The sequence below is a fragment of the Telopea speciosissima genome, chromosome 5, assembly GCF_018873765.1.
Source record: "Telopea speciosissima isolate NSW1024214 ecotype Mountain lineage chromosome 5, Tspe_v1, whole genome shotgun sequence".
Taxonomy (NCBI): Eukaryota; Viridiplantae; Streptophyta; class Magnoliopsida; order Proteales; family Proteaceae; genus Telopea; species Telopea speciosissima.
In genome coordinates this window covers 60,184,109-60,201,578 of record NC_057920.1, presented here as the reverse complement: position 1 = coordinate 60,201,578, position 17,470 = coordinate 60,184,109, and the positions used below count along the sequence as shown (strand labels likewise).

The 17,470-nt window shown below is 37.4% G+C and overlaps 1 protein-coding gene across 1 annotated transcript; it reads right to left on the bottom strand.

Annotated features, from left to right (window-relative positions):
• Nucleotides 1-408: 408 nt before the first annotated feature.
• On the bottom strand, nucleotides 409-3,871 carry LOC122661505 (transport inhibitor response 1-like protein). The gene is made up of 3 exons (XM_043856911.1): nucleotides 2,868-3,871; nucleotides 2,004-2,505; nucleotides 409-1,899 (listed from the first exon to the last, which is right to left on the bottom strand). Exons 1-3 carry the CDS (start codon nucleotides 3,452-3,454, stop codon nucleotides 1,144-1,146), a joined length of 1,845 nt encoding a protein of 614 aa, XP_043712846.1. The 5' UTR covers nucleotides 3,455-3,871; the 3' UTR covers nucleotides 409-1,143.
• Between the last annotated feature and the right edge of the window lie 13,599 nt (nucleotides 3,872-17,470).

The following is a 17,470-nucleotide window of genomic DNA, read 5'->3' as shown; positions in this document are numbered from 1 at the left end:
GAAAATTTTTCCAAGGCTTCTCCCCTCATCCAGCTCACAATCCCAAAATTTAGTGATTAACAATCAGGAATATTGGATACTCTGATTTCATGGCAATAATAAAGATTCACCTCATGATGGGTACTGCACTGAATAAAATTAGAGATCAGTTTCCTCATCTCTAACCCATCTGAGTTCCAACCAACACTCAAAAGTCAATCAAAATCATTAGTTGCTCCTTACCATCAGTTGAATAGTCACATTCAAAAAGGTAAGGACCCACTGAGTTCATGCATTTTTATTATTATTATTTTTTTTTTGCATTCACATTTTTTGCTTGGTGACAATTATGATGATAATGGTGGTGGTGATGATGAATTGATGATGATGATGATGATGATGTGATAAATTTAATAATCTTAGAACCAATTTGAGAAAATCAAATAAACATTGGGAAAAGAATGAAAAGGGAAGAGAAATAAATCTTTCTTCAATTCTCTTAGAACAATTTCTGGGCATCTCCCTTGATTCTAAAATAATAAACAGTAACAGTTTGAAGTCAACTACCACTTGAAGAAAGATATCTGAGTCTTCATTCAGAAAGAAGCCTATGTAAAGCACTGAAAAAAATTTAGAAGTTCCCAATTTTCACCTTCTGAATCTCTCCCATTCTTCATCATGGACGAACATACTGATCTCTGATCTTGAAACAATTGGAAAAATCAGGTCTCCGATCCTCCAAACTTTGATGAGAGGGCTCCTCCCCTCCCCATCTCTTTTATGATAAATAGAGAAACATTAAAATTGATCACCTACAAATACAACATGGGATGAGTGAACCCCACCTTATAGAAACATCCATCACCTACATCAATGGCCCTTCCACGAACCCTTGCGCTTGGGAGATCACCTGGCAAAGACTACATGTTATCCATCACCAGGTTTCTACTCCAAATGACATTCCAACTGTGCCCAGCGAAGAAAAAATTGATAGGTACTACCATCTTTAGACAAGGAACTCCCGCACCTAATTGTGGGTTTTAAAAGGTACCCGCGATATTCCTCTCTCCAGTAGAGCTGAAATGACTATAACTTGTTCATTGGCAACCATGTTTTTGTGTTATCAGATGATGTATCCTTCAACACTAGCCTACAGATACAAACCTACAAGATTGTCACAAATTCCGGTTTATCACGCCTAAACCCTTCAAGAGATCGGTACATGTATAGCTTCTCTACAGCATCTTCGCTTGCACCTTCTACATCCCTAATTACTTCAACCACAAGGTGAGGCATTCTTCGGGCAACCTCTTTACAACCTTGAAGAGACAGTTTACATGATGACATCCATAGGAATCTCATGTTGTAGTAGTGGTGCAGACCAGAAAGCAATGCAGAATCGCCGAATGGACTGTCCCTGATCTCAAGCTTCTGTAATTTAGGGCAGCCCTCAAGCACATACCTCAATGCCATATCAGTGTTTCCTGCAAATGCAACAGACAAGGTGCGGACCAACTTCCCATACTTGCCAATGTAATTGAATGCCATGTCAGTGAGCAATCCAGATATTGCAAGCCTTGTGAGCTTCTTACAGTTCATTACGATGGCTCCAAACCCTTCATCCATGGGTTCTTTAGTCACATGATCAGGCCGGTGGCGTCCCATTATACAGAGACGGAAGACCACAAGATCAGGACAGTTCTTTGACATAGCCACCACAGCTGCATTCGTCATCTGCTGGCAAAAATATAGGATGGATCGCAGCTTTCTACAACCCTGAGAAATTGCAAGAAGGCCCACTTCAGAGACAAAGCCTTCACCATCTTCACGGGCGTCCATAGGGAAGACCCGAAGCTCAAGGAGTTCCTTGCAAGTTGCAGCCACAGCCTGAAGCCCTTCATCGCATACAGAGTCAAGGACCTGCAGGGATACCAACCAATACGTAGGACTCAAATTTCATTAGCAAATTAAGAAACAGATCTGGCCAGAGACTAGAACCATAACAGACAAAAAAGAAATCATACCCAGAAAGTCTGAAGCCTATGGCAGTGACAGATAACCGACTTGAGTTGTTCAGCATTGATACTGGCATAGCTTAGATTGAGTGAGGTAAGTTTGGCACAGACTGGATGGATTGTGGGGAGATAGTCTGGCACTATTTCACTAAATCCCGAGAGACTGATTAAGGATTTGCATTTGGCAAAAACCTGAGAGAGATTTGCATCTTGACCTTCTTGTGCTGGTTGCTCCAACAAGCTGAAAGACCCTGTTCCAAGATGTGTTAGCTGTGGAGCTCGGACCATCAGGCGGTGGAGTTGCCCAAGGGAGACATGCCGATTCAACTTAAGCCTCCTCAAAGAAGGAGAAGTAGCTACCAGTCGCTCCAATGCTTCAAAGCTTACAGGCCAATCAACACAGTCAAAGATGAGAGACTCAAGACACGTCCCAGTCTCTGGGAAACAGGATATCCAGTCCAGTTCATCATCCATAACATCGTCATCGATCAGATCAAGCACTCGAAGTTGTCTGAGAAATCATCACAAGTTTAAATAACTGATAAGGTAATGAACTTGCAGTTTTCCTTCAACAAATTTTGCTTATCATTCTTTTGGGTTTTCAATTTCCTTCCCTTTTAGTTACAAAAAATACTTGCATTAACAATATCAGAAACGATTGAAAGAGAAAACAAAATGCCAACTTGGCGATTGATCCTACAGTTGGGTTCAAACAATCATTTCAAACGCATAAGATAAACAAACCCAGATCATTAATAACCAGAAAACCAAGACACATGGTAGGAACCAAATCGAGAAATGGGTGCCCTGTAAAATTCCAACATGATCCAATCAAATTTGTTGGTCAATGGAAGACTAGGGAAAACCACATACCTGCACTTGCTGGCTACGGCAGCAAGGCCGCTGGTACTGAAACCATCACAGCAAACGATAACGAGTTCTTTAAAACCCGGGAAAGAATTGGCGAGAAGGTCCAAATCTTCATCAGTGACAGACATACGCTTCAAGTATACCTTTTCCAGCAAGGGATTAGCAGAAGACATGGCAGTAACCCAGGGTGAGAAGTGGGCACCCCAATTGATGGGCACCAAACTGAAATCCGCAAACCTTGGCTTCCCTTTCAACACCAAGGACCTCACCTTCTGGAATCTCTCGATCGCCCTGGCAGGTGACACAGCATAACAGTTGCCGATAAAGAGCTCGGACCGAGTTTGCGCCTCAGTCCTATACCAGGACTTGCAGACAAGAGAGACAGAGTTACGGTCGCGGCGAGATGTGAGGAAAAGAAGAACGTTCTCGAGAACGTTTTCGAGGACTTGATCTGGGCATGGCAAGGGACAACTCATGGTCTTGTTGGATGATGTTTCATGGAATACACCACCGCCGCCACCGGAGGTGGCGCCACCAAGATCCACCGTTCTGTCTTCATCTTCAGACATTTCAGTCTTCTCTTCTCTCATCACACCCTAAAAGCTTCCGATCTAGCCAACCGTTAAAAATTAAAAAAAGGTTGATGGGTTGGATTGTTAATAGCTCTCTTTTCAGATCACATAGCCCACTTCTCCTTCTCACCCAGATCACACCCACATCACACGGGAAGAAACAGAGGAACAGGTAGATTGTTAGATAGAGAGAGAGATGTGTGAGTGAGTTTGGTATAGTAGGGTAGGGACGAGAATTAGAAGAGAAGTGAAGATTCAAAAATAAACAATCATAAGTTTTAATGGAAGATCAGAGAAGGTGAGATAAGGAACACTAATTTAATTGGTCTCCACTCTGATGTCTGCTCTGTACATTGGGATTCTCCATGCCCTTCTCAGTCTCCCTTCTCTAGTCTCTCTCTCTCTCTCTCTCTCTCTCTCTCTCTCTCCCTTCCCTGCACTGAACTGTCCAAAGGGCATTGCAAAGGCCCTTCCCTCATCCATTATTTGGGTTTTCTTTGATGGTCCCCCTCCCCTGGCCCCTTCCTTTTCATATCAATTTTTTAACCTTTTAGTATATTTTATCTTCTGAGTCTCATCTCCTCCGTCTCTTTCTATTCTTGTTGTCTAGCCATGGAAGAGATGGAAGAAAAAATTAAAGAAAAAAACGGTGGAAATTTTTAATTTTTTTTATAAAAAAAGATTGGATGTAATCGGAAGGATTTCTTATTTTCTTTGCCTTTAAGGTGTAACTGAGCTAGCATCCTTTGTCAGTTTTTGCAGTCCTTGGAGTCTCCAGAGTCCAGTCCACCTCCATTCAGATCTGAATCTAATCTTGTTAGCCAGCCCCTATTGGCCTATTTCCTTCCTACTTCTCCCCAACCTTCACTTTTTATCTTCACTCATTCTTTTCTCTTCTAATGAAAAGTTGTGTTATTACTTCCAAAAGTCTTAAAATGTTTGAAAGCAAAAAAGGTTAAGAAAACCAAAATAATTTTAGATAAAAAAAAGACCCATTTCATCTGAACCGTCCATTTTGTTCTATTGTTCTTCTTTGATTGTGGTTTCATTGTAGTAATGCCCACTAGCTGTTCTGCCTATTCACCATAGCACAGTAAGATACCCACCAGATTTGGAGTCCCTGATAGAGCTTCCAAACTCCAATAATGGAAGCAATTGAGGAGAAAAGTACTCTTTATATGTTCCATTCATTGGTTCATTCAATAGATTTCAAGGTGGTCTGGTTGACCCATTGACCGGGGATTACCTCTTTGGCCCTTTGTATTGGTAATGCCGTTATATGCTCTAATAGTATCTCTGCCTCCTCTAGTCCTTTTTTTCATGCTACAAGCCATGATTTTATGAGTCAGACTTCCAAAACATCATTGGATGATCAAAGAGATTCTGACCAAATAGAAGATCTCACTTATGAGCGTTTGTTCCACGCTCGTTAAGGAGAGAGAGAGAGAGAAAGATGATCTTACCCTTTTGTGTAATGGGTATTTTTCTTTGTTGGGTAAAGGTGTAATGGAGTATAAATAGAAAGAAATCAGTATTTGTGTGTAGGATTGGTTTAGAATTCTAGACCATTGCTTTGTTAGGTTGGACCAATTGGTTGAACCAGAATTGGGTTTTCTATAGTTTGATTCCTTGTGAAAGTAGATTTTGTCAAAACAAAAAAGAATGGATTCGATTTTATGTGGAGGAAATAAAAATCTATTGGGTTTGTCTTTTATCTAGACCAATTGGATGGGTTTGAGTTACCGGTCTAATTAGGTTGCCCATTTGAGGTTTTTTAAAATAAGATTTGAGTGAAGTCTCAAAGGAAAGGAGAGTCTTCTAAGAAAGTAGAAGAGAGTGAGAGTCCTTTAAGATGTGAAGTAAAGTGAGTAAGTGAAATTGAATCTCAATTTCAAGAAAGTTTATCAAATCGTAAGGATTGCATTATATCTCTTCTCTTGATCTTAGTTAAAAATTGAATCTTACTTCGTCGATGTAGACAGTAGTGTCGAACCATAGAAATCTCATATCTCTGAAAACAGCCTCTTTGTGAAAGCAACGGTAAGGCGTTTTTTGGATTATCTTAATCAAGGGTCCATAGGCCAACTACAAACTAAGGGGGGAAAGCTAAGACAAGTCAACAGAAGCTTACAACTATCAAGGGGGAGTTGGAGGGGGTGTTTTTTTGGCACATATATGCAACTAGGAGAACTGATCCATTGACCCCTGGAGAGACATGCACTCCAACTGGCAAGCCACCAATCAACCGACCAAGGGGTTGTTTATTTAAACCTAACAAAAAACTACTAATTTGAACCTAGTCTTTCTATTTGGTTTATCTATGCAAAGTTGGGTTGAATCAAATTGAACTGAACTTAAAGTTGTAGATGGTTCAATATCAAGACCAAATCGGGAATTAGAAAGTATGACCAGCAGAGAAAGTACTCCAATAACTATTTTTCCAATGAAGTAGGCCAAAGCACTACATTTTAAGAGTTTGTATTTGTCTCAATTCCATTCATAAGTACAGAACAATGTTCCAAAAAATAGACCTTGGGTCGGCCCAATTAGACTTGGTAGTCAATACTTGGACAATCCATCCACTATGATAGTCCAATAATGCATTTGTTATGTGTGCTTCGAATTTTTGTACCTGTTTCAAAGTTTGCCTCGTTCCAACATTTTTGGTAGTGATGCGAAAGAGATTTCTTGTGAGTTTTGTGATGGTAGCGAAGGGCTCATCACTGATCTCGTTGGGGGATACAGGGGTGAAGCACCCGTGATATAGTATGACTCGACCCAACTTAGAAGAGTATTTATATGTTTTATCTTCTTATTGTGCGAGCAAGTGAAACGAGTGAGATTTGAAGATTTTCGAGTTAGGATTTTTCTGGGAAGAGTCCTTGTGACAACTTTTGATGTTCTTGAGATCTTCTCTGTACTTTTCTTCCATTACATAATACATAGTGAATCATCTTCAACTTCGCCCGTGGATGTAACACATCATATTGGTGTGTGAATCACATTAAATTTTTGTGTCATCTTTGCTCTGTTTTTGTTTTCTTCGTATTTCTTGGTATTTGTATTTACAGCATCTAATAGATAGTATATGATACATACATATACAATGGACTAAAAATAAAAATGAAAATTAGTTGCACAATAAGGTTTATGGACCAATTGTGATCAAACTGCCGGGTCCATTGGTTTGTGAGAACCATGACATAAAAATCAGTACTTCCAAATAGCTTTAAGCTAGATTCATCCCATCATTCATTAGTCCCTAGAATTATACACCAGTAGTATCAATCACCCAAGCATGGAGAATTTGCTAAGCATTCACTTAAATTAAACTAGTATTATGATTTTATGCTTTTTATAAGCTTAAAAGCTAAATTAGGTTAAATATTTGAGGTGGTTCCCATGATCTTCATCTTCTATTTTTCATACTTTAGCCCCACTCTTGATCCTAGAGTGCTTTGGGTACTGCACTAGGCTGAGTTCCTATTGTGTTTAGATCTCTCTCTCTCTCTCTCGAATCATTGTCCCCTCCATTTCGCTGCTCCCTTCAATTCCTTCAATTTCTCACATGGGAGCAGGAATGACCACCCTACCCTCTGCCCGAAAATACTGTCTAAGGTGGGGTCCACTTCCCCCTATTAGAGGAATTGGAGAAATTGGAGATGCCCGCGAATTGGAGGTGATAATTACTCTCTCTCTCTCTCACACACACACACACACACATTACTAAGAGCAATACTAGGAGGACCACAGGGTAAGTGTCTAGCATACTCCCCTCCACCCTCCTCCAAACCAAATTGTATTTTGCCACTTGGGTTTGAATTTGATTTTTATTTTTTCCCCTTTTTTTCATAATATAGCTTCAGAACTTCTACTCCTGAGAACCAATCAGAGTTGGGATAGGAATTGTCTCATAAAGGATTTAATCGTCTTATATTTAAATATAAGTAGGCAGGAGTAGAAGAAACTCACATATTAACTACTTCTTAATAGTATTAGGAAGCTATTAATTGACTTTAGATCTCTATTAAAAGCATTGACTTTTGATGCGAAATAAAAATGTAAATACAAGGAAGGAGACTTTTTGGCACTATTTTTCAAAATCAAGTAAATTGGATATGATATAAAAATAAGGGAAAAACTCATATTTCAATTACTTGTTTTGATATGTAAAGCAAGCCATCCTTAGTGTGCCGTGTCAAATAATGATGTGGCAATTTTGACAGTTGGATAGATAGTACATAGTTTGAATTAGTCACTTATCATATTCTAAGGGCCTAATTTGAAAAACACTTTATTATGCACATCTTATAGTATTTCAACCACTATTGTGCATTACCTCATACTCTTAACTTTTCAAACTTTCATTTTGTTGTTTTGTAAACTCTATTTGGTTGAAATTTAACATGTGAACCAGAGACATTAGAATCTACCTACCCACAAAATTTAGGTTTTACTAATTTACCACATGGTAGATATTAGGATTGCAATTCTTTCTAAAACTATTTACCGATGAAAACAAATGATCAACCACAATCCAATAAAGAAAAGAAAGGTATTAAGGTTGTATCAAATTCCGAGAGATAGTTATTTTCATCTTAAATTTTAAAGAAAAATGGTGTTATTTGACTCCACTAAAATTTTATAAAAGAGGGCATCCCTGTCCATGCAGTTATTAGGGTTCGCAACAGCATAAACCTAATATGTGGATTCAAAGATCAACAACTTTTAATAGCTCTTCCCAAATTGATCCTGATTCTCTTTGAATTATCTTCAATAGGGTAATTATGGGAAGGACATTAGCTCTATGTATGCTGAAAATTTGTTCAAATGAAGAAATCAGGGAAGTGGTCTTCAACATTCGCGTCACTATAAAGCACCAAGTCCTGATGGTTTTTTCGGCTAACATCTATCAAATATTATGACATATTCTAGACAAGGACATAGTACTGACCCTTGTGCAGGGATTCTTTCAATTTGGGTGTTTTCTCGAGTCATTAAACAAAACTGTTATGTTTTAATACTTAAGATTAAGAATCCACTTGCATCCAGCCTCTACTGTTATGGTTACGATTCCTATTTTAAAAAAAAAATAATTTATCTCTCCTTGACAAGATGCCTTTATTAAAAGAAGACAATGTCATAGTGGTTGATGAAATCATACATTAAATGAGACAAAAGAGGGGGGAGGGATGAGCTTACATGAAAATAAAAGCTGATATGGGAAAAGCCTAGGACATATTGGAATATTGGAGATTCTTTAGAGCTATAATGGAGTTCCTAGATTTTGATAAGAGAGTAGGTGTGATCTGATTTCAATATGAATTTCCATTTCTTCTTTTAAAGTCAAAATAAATGGCTCTACTCTTGACCATAATACCCCTAGTCAAGGTATAAGGTAAGGAGATCCTCTGAGTCAAGTATTATTTATTAGGGTTGATGTTCTCTGTGCCGCAGCACAGCCTACGTCCAGACACTTGGGCCTGCCATTTAGGGGGGTAGGGTGGTCATTTCATCCACCCCCATGTGTCTGGGCGCAGCCTGCGCCACCGGCACAAAAAACATTCTCCCTATTTAGTATCATAGTGTAGGATTTTTCTAAACTGATGGGTTTTCTCAATATCAAAAAATCTTGAGTGGGATGTCTATTGCCAGAGGTGCCCCTATTGTTCATCACCTCTTGTTTGCTAATGACATATTTATATGCAATAAAGCAAACTTACCTCAAACTTGTGCTTTAAAATTTATTTTCCATTGGTTTAAGAAATTATCTGATTAATAGAAAAGCTTGGTATAGGCCAAATTAGGGTTATAGAGGAAAATTTGGCTATAAATAGTTGGTCGTGTATCAACCCCTATTCTCTACTTATTGTCCTATACCAATATGTGATGGATGTATTGAATCAATATCTTTATATTATGCATGGGTTGTGGGTTCTCCTTTTTCAGTCCAAGTTTCACTTTGCTTCCTTGAGTTGTGGTGTTTCAGGAACTGTGCTGGCATAAATAAACCGGAAGCATCATGCACGGTTTGTGCTTCGCCATGGAACAAGGGTACTAGCAGGTAGAAATTTGGGTTGATAGTGCTGATCTATGCACTTGGTTGAAACATGAAAATCAGATCGAGAGACCAACCATTTTAACTTTTAGATATTTTATTAGGGCAAGGAGTGTTAAGGGTTCTTCTATCAATGGTTTGGCTCTGAAAGGCACGCGAATATAAAACTTTTCATCAATTACCACCGCTTCCTTCAAAACTATGCTCAAAGCGCGGTCATTAGAATTAACTTCTATTATGACTCATAAATGTAACTATTATCTATATGTAGTTTATTTTAGTTTTGGTTGCCACTAGGGCTACTAGGCATGTGATACACCATATTGTATCTAATCAGTTACCGGGTGATGCATGGAAGAGTGGGGCCCGAGAAGCATATTCCTTCGAAGACTCCTATATCATAAGAGGCAAGGTAAAACGTGGATAGACACATCAGCAAAGTTAGTTGGAAAGAATCTCAATGGCATTAAGAATGGTAACCGCACTCCATGTATGGAAAGACTCCTAATGGCTGAAATTTAGGAGAGGATCACTCCTCCAGGGGGTATCCAAAGCCTAGAAGGACTCAATCATCCGAAGAAGAAGGAAAGCAATCTCGCACGTCTTTGAAAAGGGAATCGTGGGGAAAACATGTATAAATAGAGGCTATAGTGCCATAAGAAAGGGATCAATATCACTTAATTAATCAATAAAGATTTTTGCAAAGTTCTTCATGTTCAATACAATTCTTGTGTTGCAGAGAGGGAAACCTTGCATCTTTCTTTGTGCAACAGTATGCAATAACAGAAAAACTTTCACTAACATTCTACCATGATCTAGTGACTTAATTCTTCTTTATACCCCAAAACCCATGTTGTTAAAGCAATTATCAAAAAATTTCTCTCAACATACCTATCAATGAATAGGTGGTATTGTACATGTGGTTATAGGCTTCTAACAAATGTCTCTATCCATAACTATAGGTCCAATCCAATTTCATCTATTTCTTTGAAATCAAGTGGTCACGAGTTCGAATATGGAAACAGCTTCTCTATGAAAGCAAGGATAAGGCTGTATATTATGACCCTCCCCAAACCCTGCAATAGTGGGAGCCTTGTGCATTGGGTTCACTTTTTTTTTTTTTAAATCTATCCATAGAGCCCTACCAACTAAAGGTAGATTGACTCAGGTCATAAGGACATTCCAATGAAGTACCCCATTTGTAATTATGAAATTTAAACCCTACAGTAGCAACATTTTCCTACCATTGAGTGTCCACCACAACTCTCCTCCCAAGACTCCTAGTATGGGAGCACAGTCTTAGGATGTCAAACCACTACTAAAATTAATTATTCAATCAACATAGAGAATCATATGAGCATACCAAAACATACACTAGTGATTCAAGAACACTCGTACTTAGATCCATATCGTTTGAAGAAGATGATTCTCTCTCCTCTAATCTTCTATGTTTGTCTTGTTTACCATTTTCTCTATAGATTCTGTTTAAGTGGTTTCACAAATAGTAACTCTTGATCCTAGAGTGCTTTGGGTATGTCACTAGGCTGAGTTCGGATATTGTTTAGATCTTATTCTCTCTCTCTCTCTCTCTCTCTCTCTCTCTCTCTCATTCATTACAAAGAGCAATACTAGGAGGACCACAGGGTAAGTATCTAGCATACTCCCCCCCAACCTCCTCCAAACCAAATTGCATTTTGCCACTTGGGTTTGAATTTGATTTTTATTTTTTCCCCTTCTTTTCATAATATAGCTTCATAAGTTCTACTCCTAAGAACCAATCAGAATTGGGATAGGAATTGTCTCATAAAGGATTTAATCCTCTTATATTTAAATATAAGTAGGCAGGAGTAGAAGAAATTCACATATTAATTACTTCTTAATAGTATTAGTAAGCTATTAATTGACTTTAGATCTCTATTAAAAGCATTGACTTTTGATGCAAAATAAAAATGTAGAAGGAGGCATGGCACTATTTTTCAAAATCAAATAAATTAGATATGATATAAAAATAAGGGAAAAACTCATATTTCAACTGCTTGTTTCGATATGTAAAGCAACACATCCTTAGTGTGCCACGTCAAATAATGATGTGACAATTTTGACAGTTGGATAGATAGTACATAGTTTGAATTAGTCGCTTATCATATTCTAAGGGCCTAATTTGAAAAACACTTTATTATGCACGTCTTATAGTATTTTGATCACTATTGTGCATTGCCTCATTGTCCTAATTTTTCTAACTTTTATTTTGCTGTTTGACAAACTCTATTTGGTTGAAATTTTACATGCGAGCTAGAGACATTGGAATCTACCTATCCACAAAATTTAGGTTCTACCAATTTACCATATGGTAGATATTTGGATTGCTGCTCTTTCTAAAAATATTTACTGATGAAAACAAATGATCAACCACAATCCAACAAAGAAAAGAAAGTGAACAAAAAAGGTATTAAGGTTGTATCAAATTCCATGAGATAGTTATTTTCATCTTAAATCTTAAAGAAAAATAATGTTATTTGACTCCACTAAAATTTTATAAAAGGGGGCATCCCTGTTCATGCAGTTACTAGGGTTCGCAACAACATAAACCTAATATGCGGATTCAAAGATCAACATAAGAATAACTCATGGCTTACTAATTCTAAAGAAATTGATAGAGTTTTGATTTCAACAACTTTTAATAGCTCTTCCCCAATTGATCCTGAATCCCCTTTGAATTATCTTCAATAGGGTAATATAGGAAGGATATTGGCTCTATGTATCCTAAAAATTCCTTCAAATGAAGAAATCAGGGAAGTGGTCTTCAGCGTTCAGGTCACTATAAAGCACCAAGTCCTTATGGTTTTTTTCGGCTAGCATCTATCAAATATTATGACATATTCTGGACAAGGACACAGTATAGTACTGGCCCTTGTGCAGAGATTCTTTCAATTTGGGTGTTTTTTCGAGTCATTAAATAAAACTATTTTTTTTTAATGAAAAAAAAAATCATAAATTAATAAAATAGCAAATTTGTACAGTGTTCGACGATACATGATACATTAGTAGTAGTAGTAGTTTGTTTTGCTAAAGACCTAAACCAAGTTAGGAGAGGGGGATCCGTCTAAGGTTTGAACAAGATATCTTTGGATCGATCCAAAATTTGCAAAAAATATTTCAACACTTCAAAAGGCCAAGGAGAACGGGATATATGGAGTTGGAAGAAGTTCAGGTAACGCCGTGTTGGAGCACCAAACTTCTTTCAACTTCAAACCTCTCGATTAGTCCAATCAAGGCCGTTGAGAATAGCAAACAGCTCAGGTTCCAGTTCATGATTGATTTTGATCCTACTAAGAATCCATTTGTTTCAGATCATTAGACCCATCAGCCTCTACGTACAATTTGGCATATAGATTATTTCCAAAGTCTTGCCATCTGGTAATAGACACACATATTATTTTATACTTTAAGACGGTTAACTGGAAAACCCATTACCCATTAAGGAGATCACTTCCCATAATGGACTCTATCCAACTAGTTAACATCCTTCCATTAATATAAGCTTATTTAATGAATGTGCTTGCCCACAAACTAACTAAGAAGAGACATTCAAAGAAGAGGTGATCTCTATTCTAGGGGTGCAAGTTTGGCCCTATCAGCCTGAACCTGCCCTAGCCCGCCCTGAGCGAACATGGTCTGGGCTAAGATATTTGGCCCTAAGGGCGGGTCAGGACTAGAAATTCTGGCCCTTAATCAGGATTGGGTTGGGCTAGGGTTGAGGCCTCGAGCTAAGCCACGCCCGACCCGGCCTGACCCTGTTTTAAGTTATACTATAAAATATATATTGATAATATATGTATATTTTATACACATTAAACGTGACCCAAAATTTTTTATATAACATATAATATATGAAGATAATAAGTGATATAATATATTTTATTATAGTGTTATTTTATGTAAAATTGATAATTTTCTCTTTGGCCCATTTCAGCCCATGCATTTCCTCCCCCTCCCCATGATCAAAGCCAATTAGAGTCGGCCCAGCTTGACCCTAAGGGTGAATCAGGATTGGATTTTTAAGGCCCTGAGTTAAGGTCGGGTCTCAGCCCAGCTAAGGGGACTCAGGGTTGGACTAGGGTTCCATAAAATCAGGCTCAACCCGAGCTTGTTGCAGCCCTACTCTATTCCCTAGCCCAACCCAAGAGAAGATATAGTGGAACAGTCTATCTCCTCCTTGAGCATAGTGGATTGCCTAGTAGCTCCTAATACTACTGTTCTATTGTTTTAACTTTAACAATTAAAAAGTAGAGCACTTAAACATTGAAAAACAGGTTCCACTTTTGAATGATCGAGTGTAGAAATCATCAGTAGTAGTAAAGGGTTATCCATCTTTTTCAGGGAAAGAGTCAGGTTTCATTAGAAACGACAAGAAGGGGTGATGCAACTCCTTCTCTAGCATGTTCTCTCTACCATTCCATTAATCCCTCTAGTCCCCTTGTCTATTCTTAATTAGGGTTGCTACTTTTCCAAATTATATAGTTTTCATCTACAGAGAAGATATATATATATATATATTATATATAGGGTTGTCTTCCATGGCTTTTTCATGTTTTGGAACTTTACTGTTGCTTGTCTTGCATGGCTATTGCTAATTCTGTAAGGATTTATATATCACCTCATCAGCACAATATTTTGTTCTTATGAAAGATGGTATTCCAGCTCAAGTTGTGCGTTTCCAAGCACATAATGTCTCTAATTATGAGACAACAAGATAAGAAAAAGCACATTAGTGCCAAATGATGCATCAGATTTAGAGCGCAATAAAACATTTGAACACGTTCTATGGATGATGCAAAATAGAACCAAAGATTCTGTTAAATGGTTTCACAAATAATAACCCTTATAATGGGTTATAAACAGCAAAAAGTTTCTTGTATCTAATAAGTAAAACTTTAATGGTTTTCAGAGTTCATGTTATGTATGTCTCGAATTCTTGGACCCGGCCATTTTGAAGAATGATCCAGTTCAATATTTTTGGTGGCGACCCGAATGGAACTTTTTCTGAGATCTATGATGATAGTGGACGGCCCAAGCCCGGAGCCTAGCACTGATCTCATTGGGGGTGCGGGGGTGAAACCCCCGCGATACTGTTCAACCCGATCCGATGGAGGAGTATTTATATTCTTTATCCACTTTGTTGTACGTGAGTGAGAATTTTGGGATTTTCGATTTAGGATTTCTGGGAGAGTGAAGCAGAGCCGTTTTGGGTGTTCTTGTGAGATCTCCTTTGTAACTTTCTCTGATTTACATGGTGAAACATCTTCGCCTTCACCCGTAGACGTAGCACACCATACTGGTGTGTGAAACACGTTAAATCTCCGTGTCATCTTGCTCAGATTTCATTTTTGTTCGTGTTTTGATAGGTGTTTGTTCTAACAGCTTATATAACTATTACTTAAGGCAAAATGTTAAATTTTATATATCTCTACCAATATCAAAACCATACAAATGGCATCTTGTGATGAAACAGTATTTTTCATCATTCTCTCTCTCTGCAACTCTTGCTAGGTTCAGTATTCCAATAATTTCCTTTCGTGGAATTGTGGATAGACAGGCACTCTTACAATTCCTCTCCTTCTTCTTATCTGTTATTTAAAATGGTTATTATTCATGTAACAAGGGTGGATTACTCCTGTAAAAATAACAAAATAGTGAAAAGACCAATACCCAAGAAGCAGTGAAACAATAAAAATCAATTACATTAGGGCAATTAAGATATTTCATTTTCTTATACGAAAATCTTATGATTATATAATGGGTTGTTATTCATGTAACAAGGGTGAGTTATATGTTTGGAAAAAATAAGAGAATGGTGAAAAGTTCAATACACAATAAGTAGTGGGACATTGAAAATCAATTACGTGGGACGATTTAGATATTTTATTTTCTTTTATTAAAATTTCATAATTATATTTATAAATTGGTATTTAAAATGACATTTCTGTCATTCCATCATTTTCCCTACCTCCTCCTCCCCCTCTCTCTCTTGTTTCTAGCAAGTAGAGAGACCGAGCTCTCCCCAAAGTCACTCTTTGGTGCTAGAGAATTTACATGTAATAATCATTACCCAAAAAAGTATTTAATATTGAATTTTATGATTGACAAGTGTAGATGAGTTCGTTTGGATGGAATCCAGTTCAAGTCAATTCAAAAGAGAAGTTATGATAGCACAGGTAAATATGAATTTTCATTATTTAAAAGCATTGAATAGTGTAGAATGGCCCTATGTATAGTGTAAACTCTACTGGTGTTCCACAACAAAGAGAAAAGAATGTTGGTACAGTTTAAAGTGAAATGTTGAATTTATATGACTTTTAAAGGACCATTGAGTCAGAATCTGGGGAAGCCCAAAACATGAAAAACGAAGGTAATTAAGTTACCTCCATTGTGGAAAAAGAATCGAATCAAACAGAGTTAAGCTGAGAAGGTTATGCACGATTTAATGACTATTGGTCGATCGAACTTGCATCAAACCATAGATTCTAGCAGCCAGACGGTTGAAACCATCAAAGGATCCGGTTGACCATCAAGAAGTGAGACAACCCATTTAAGTTTGATTTTTGGCTCATTTCAAAGTCAGAAAAGAGAGAAGGGAGGGGAAAGAAAGAACAAGAAGATAAAGGGAGTTTAAAGTCTAGAGATTCGAAGTATAGACTGAGGAAACGATACCTTGGGTTGAAGGAGAGCTCAAAGCAAGTTTAAAGAAGAGTTTTGGTTTTAAATGTAAGTCCTAGATTTCTTTTTATTCCTTTTAAGGCATAGAAGAAATATTTGGGAGAAGTGAGTGCAAATGTACAATGGCAGTGATAAAATGAGGAGAAACAAGTGCAGATGATAAAAAGGAAAAGCAAGTGCTTTGGTGCTTTCCTAAAGGAATAGAGGGTTTTTTTTTTGCTAAAAGGTCAGCAAGTATGTATTCTAAGAGAGAAGAATGTACAAGCAGTGGAAACTAATCTGATCCTCTAGGGATGATTATAGTAAAAAGTTCCACTGAAATTGTAATTGTGACAAAAAATTTATAGTTTTTCATGTCATCAATAAAAAATCTGTCACTTGTAAGAGAAACACATTTCCATTGGAATTTCATGACATGTTATTATTATTTGAGTGGGAATTTCATCGACATGGGAAAAAATATTATCATCAAGTATTTTTCTTTCAATGATAAGGAAATCAAGTTTTCCATAAAATTTTCTTGGGTAAATTACACGTCACCTTCTGGTTTTCAAACGAAACTCAGATCACCCCTTGGTTTTTGAAAAAACTCAAATCACCCCCTCTATAGTAATGGTGTTAGTTTGCTGTTAGTTATTAGTGTGAAAGGACTATTTTACCCTTGCACTAAAACATTAGAATTAAATTTACAATACACTGTTAAAGGGTAGTTTAGGGATTTAAGTTTATTTAACTGTGTGGCATCATCACTTAACGGCATAAAACTAACGTTAGGAACTAATTTGTCATATTAGGGTCTAAACTAGGGGGTGATTTGAGTTTTTTCAAAAATCAAGGGGTGATCTGAGTTTTGTTTGAAAACCAAGGGGTGATGTGTAATTTACCCAATTTTCTTTCATCAATTGGAAAATGAAGTTTATTGGTAGAATATTTTAGTTTTCAATACGGTAACATAAATATATACTATTAATTATATCAATATTGAATAATTTCTAGTGTTTTTTTTTTGGTAGAATAACAGGGCTATTCATTCACGCGCGCCCAACGCCAATAGAAAAGCAGGATACATAAACGGATACTAAAAAAAGATAGGTAGCATGACCAACAGAAGGTTTGGGTATACAGAACCCATATCAACGAAGCGAAAAGTGACCCGATCTCGCATGCCAAAGACTGAGTCATCTAGCGAAGGGGATGGGTGAAAACCATTGCCCCAGATAAAGCGTTGTCAACACAGCAACTGATAAACTCATGCACTT

What these genes read in the sequence shown, in the direction of transcription:
- LOC122661505 (XM_043856911.1), bottom strand. Translation starts at nt 3,454, where the DNA reads ATGAGAGAAGAGAAGACTGAAATGTCTGAAGATGAAGACAGAACGGTG. An exon ending in GCCGTAGCCAGCAAGTGCAG is followed by an intron (nt 2,506 to 2,867) that starts GTATGTGGTTTT and finishes ATGATTTCTCAG; the next exon opens with ACAACTTCGAGTGCTTGATC. An exon ending in ATAGGCTTCAGACTTTCTGG is followed by an intron (nt 1,900 to 2,003) that starts GTATGATTTCTT and finishes GTATCCCTGCAG; the next exon opens with GTCCTTGACTCTGTATGCGA.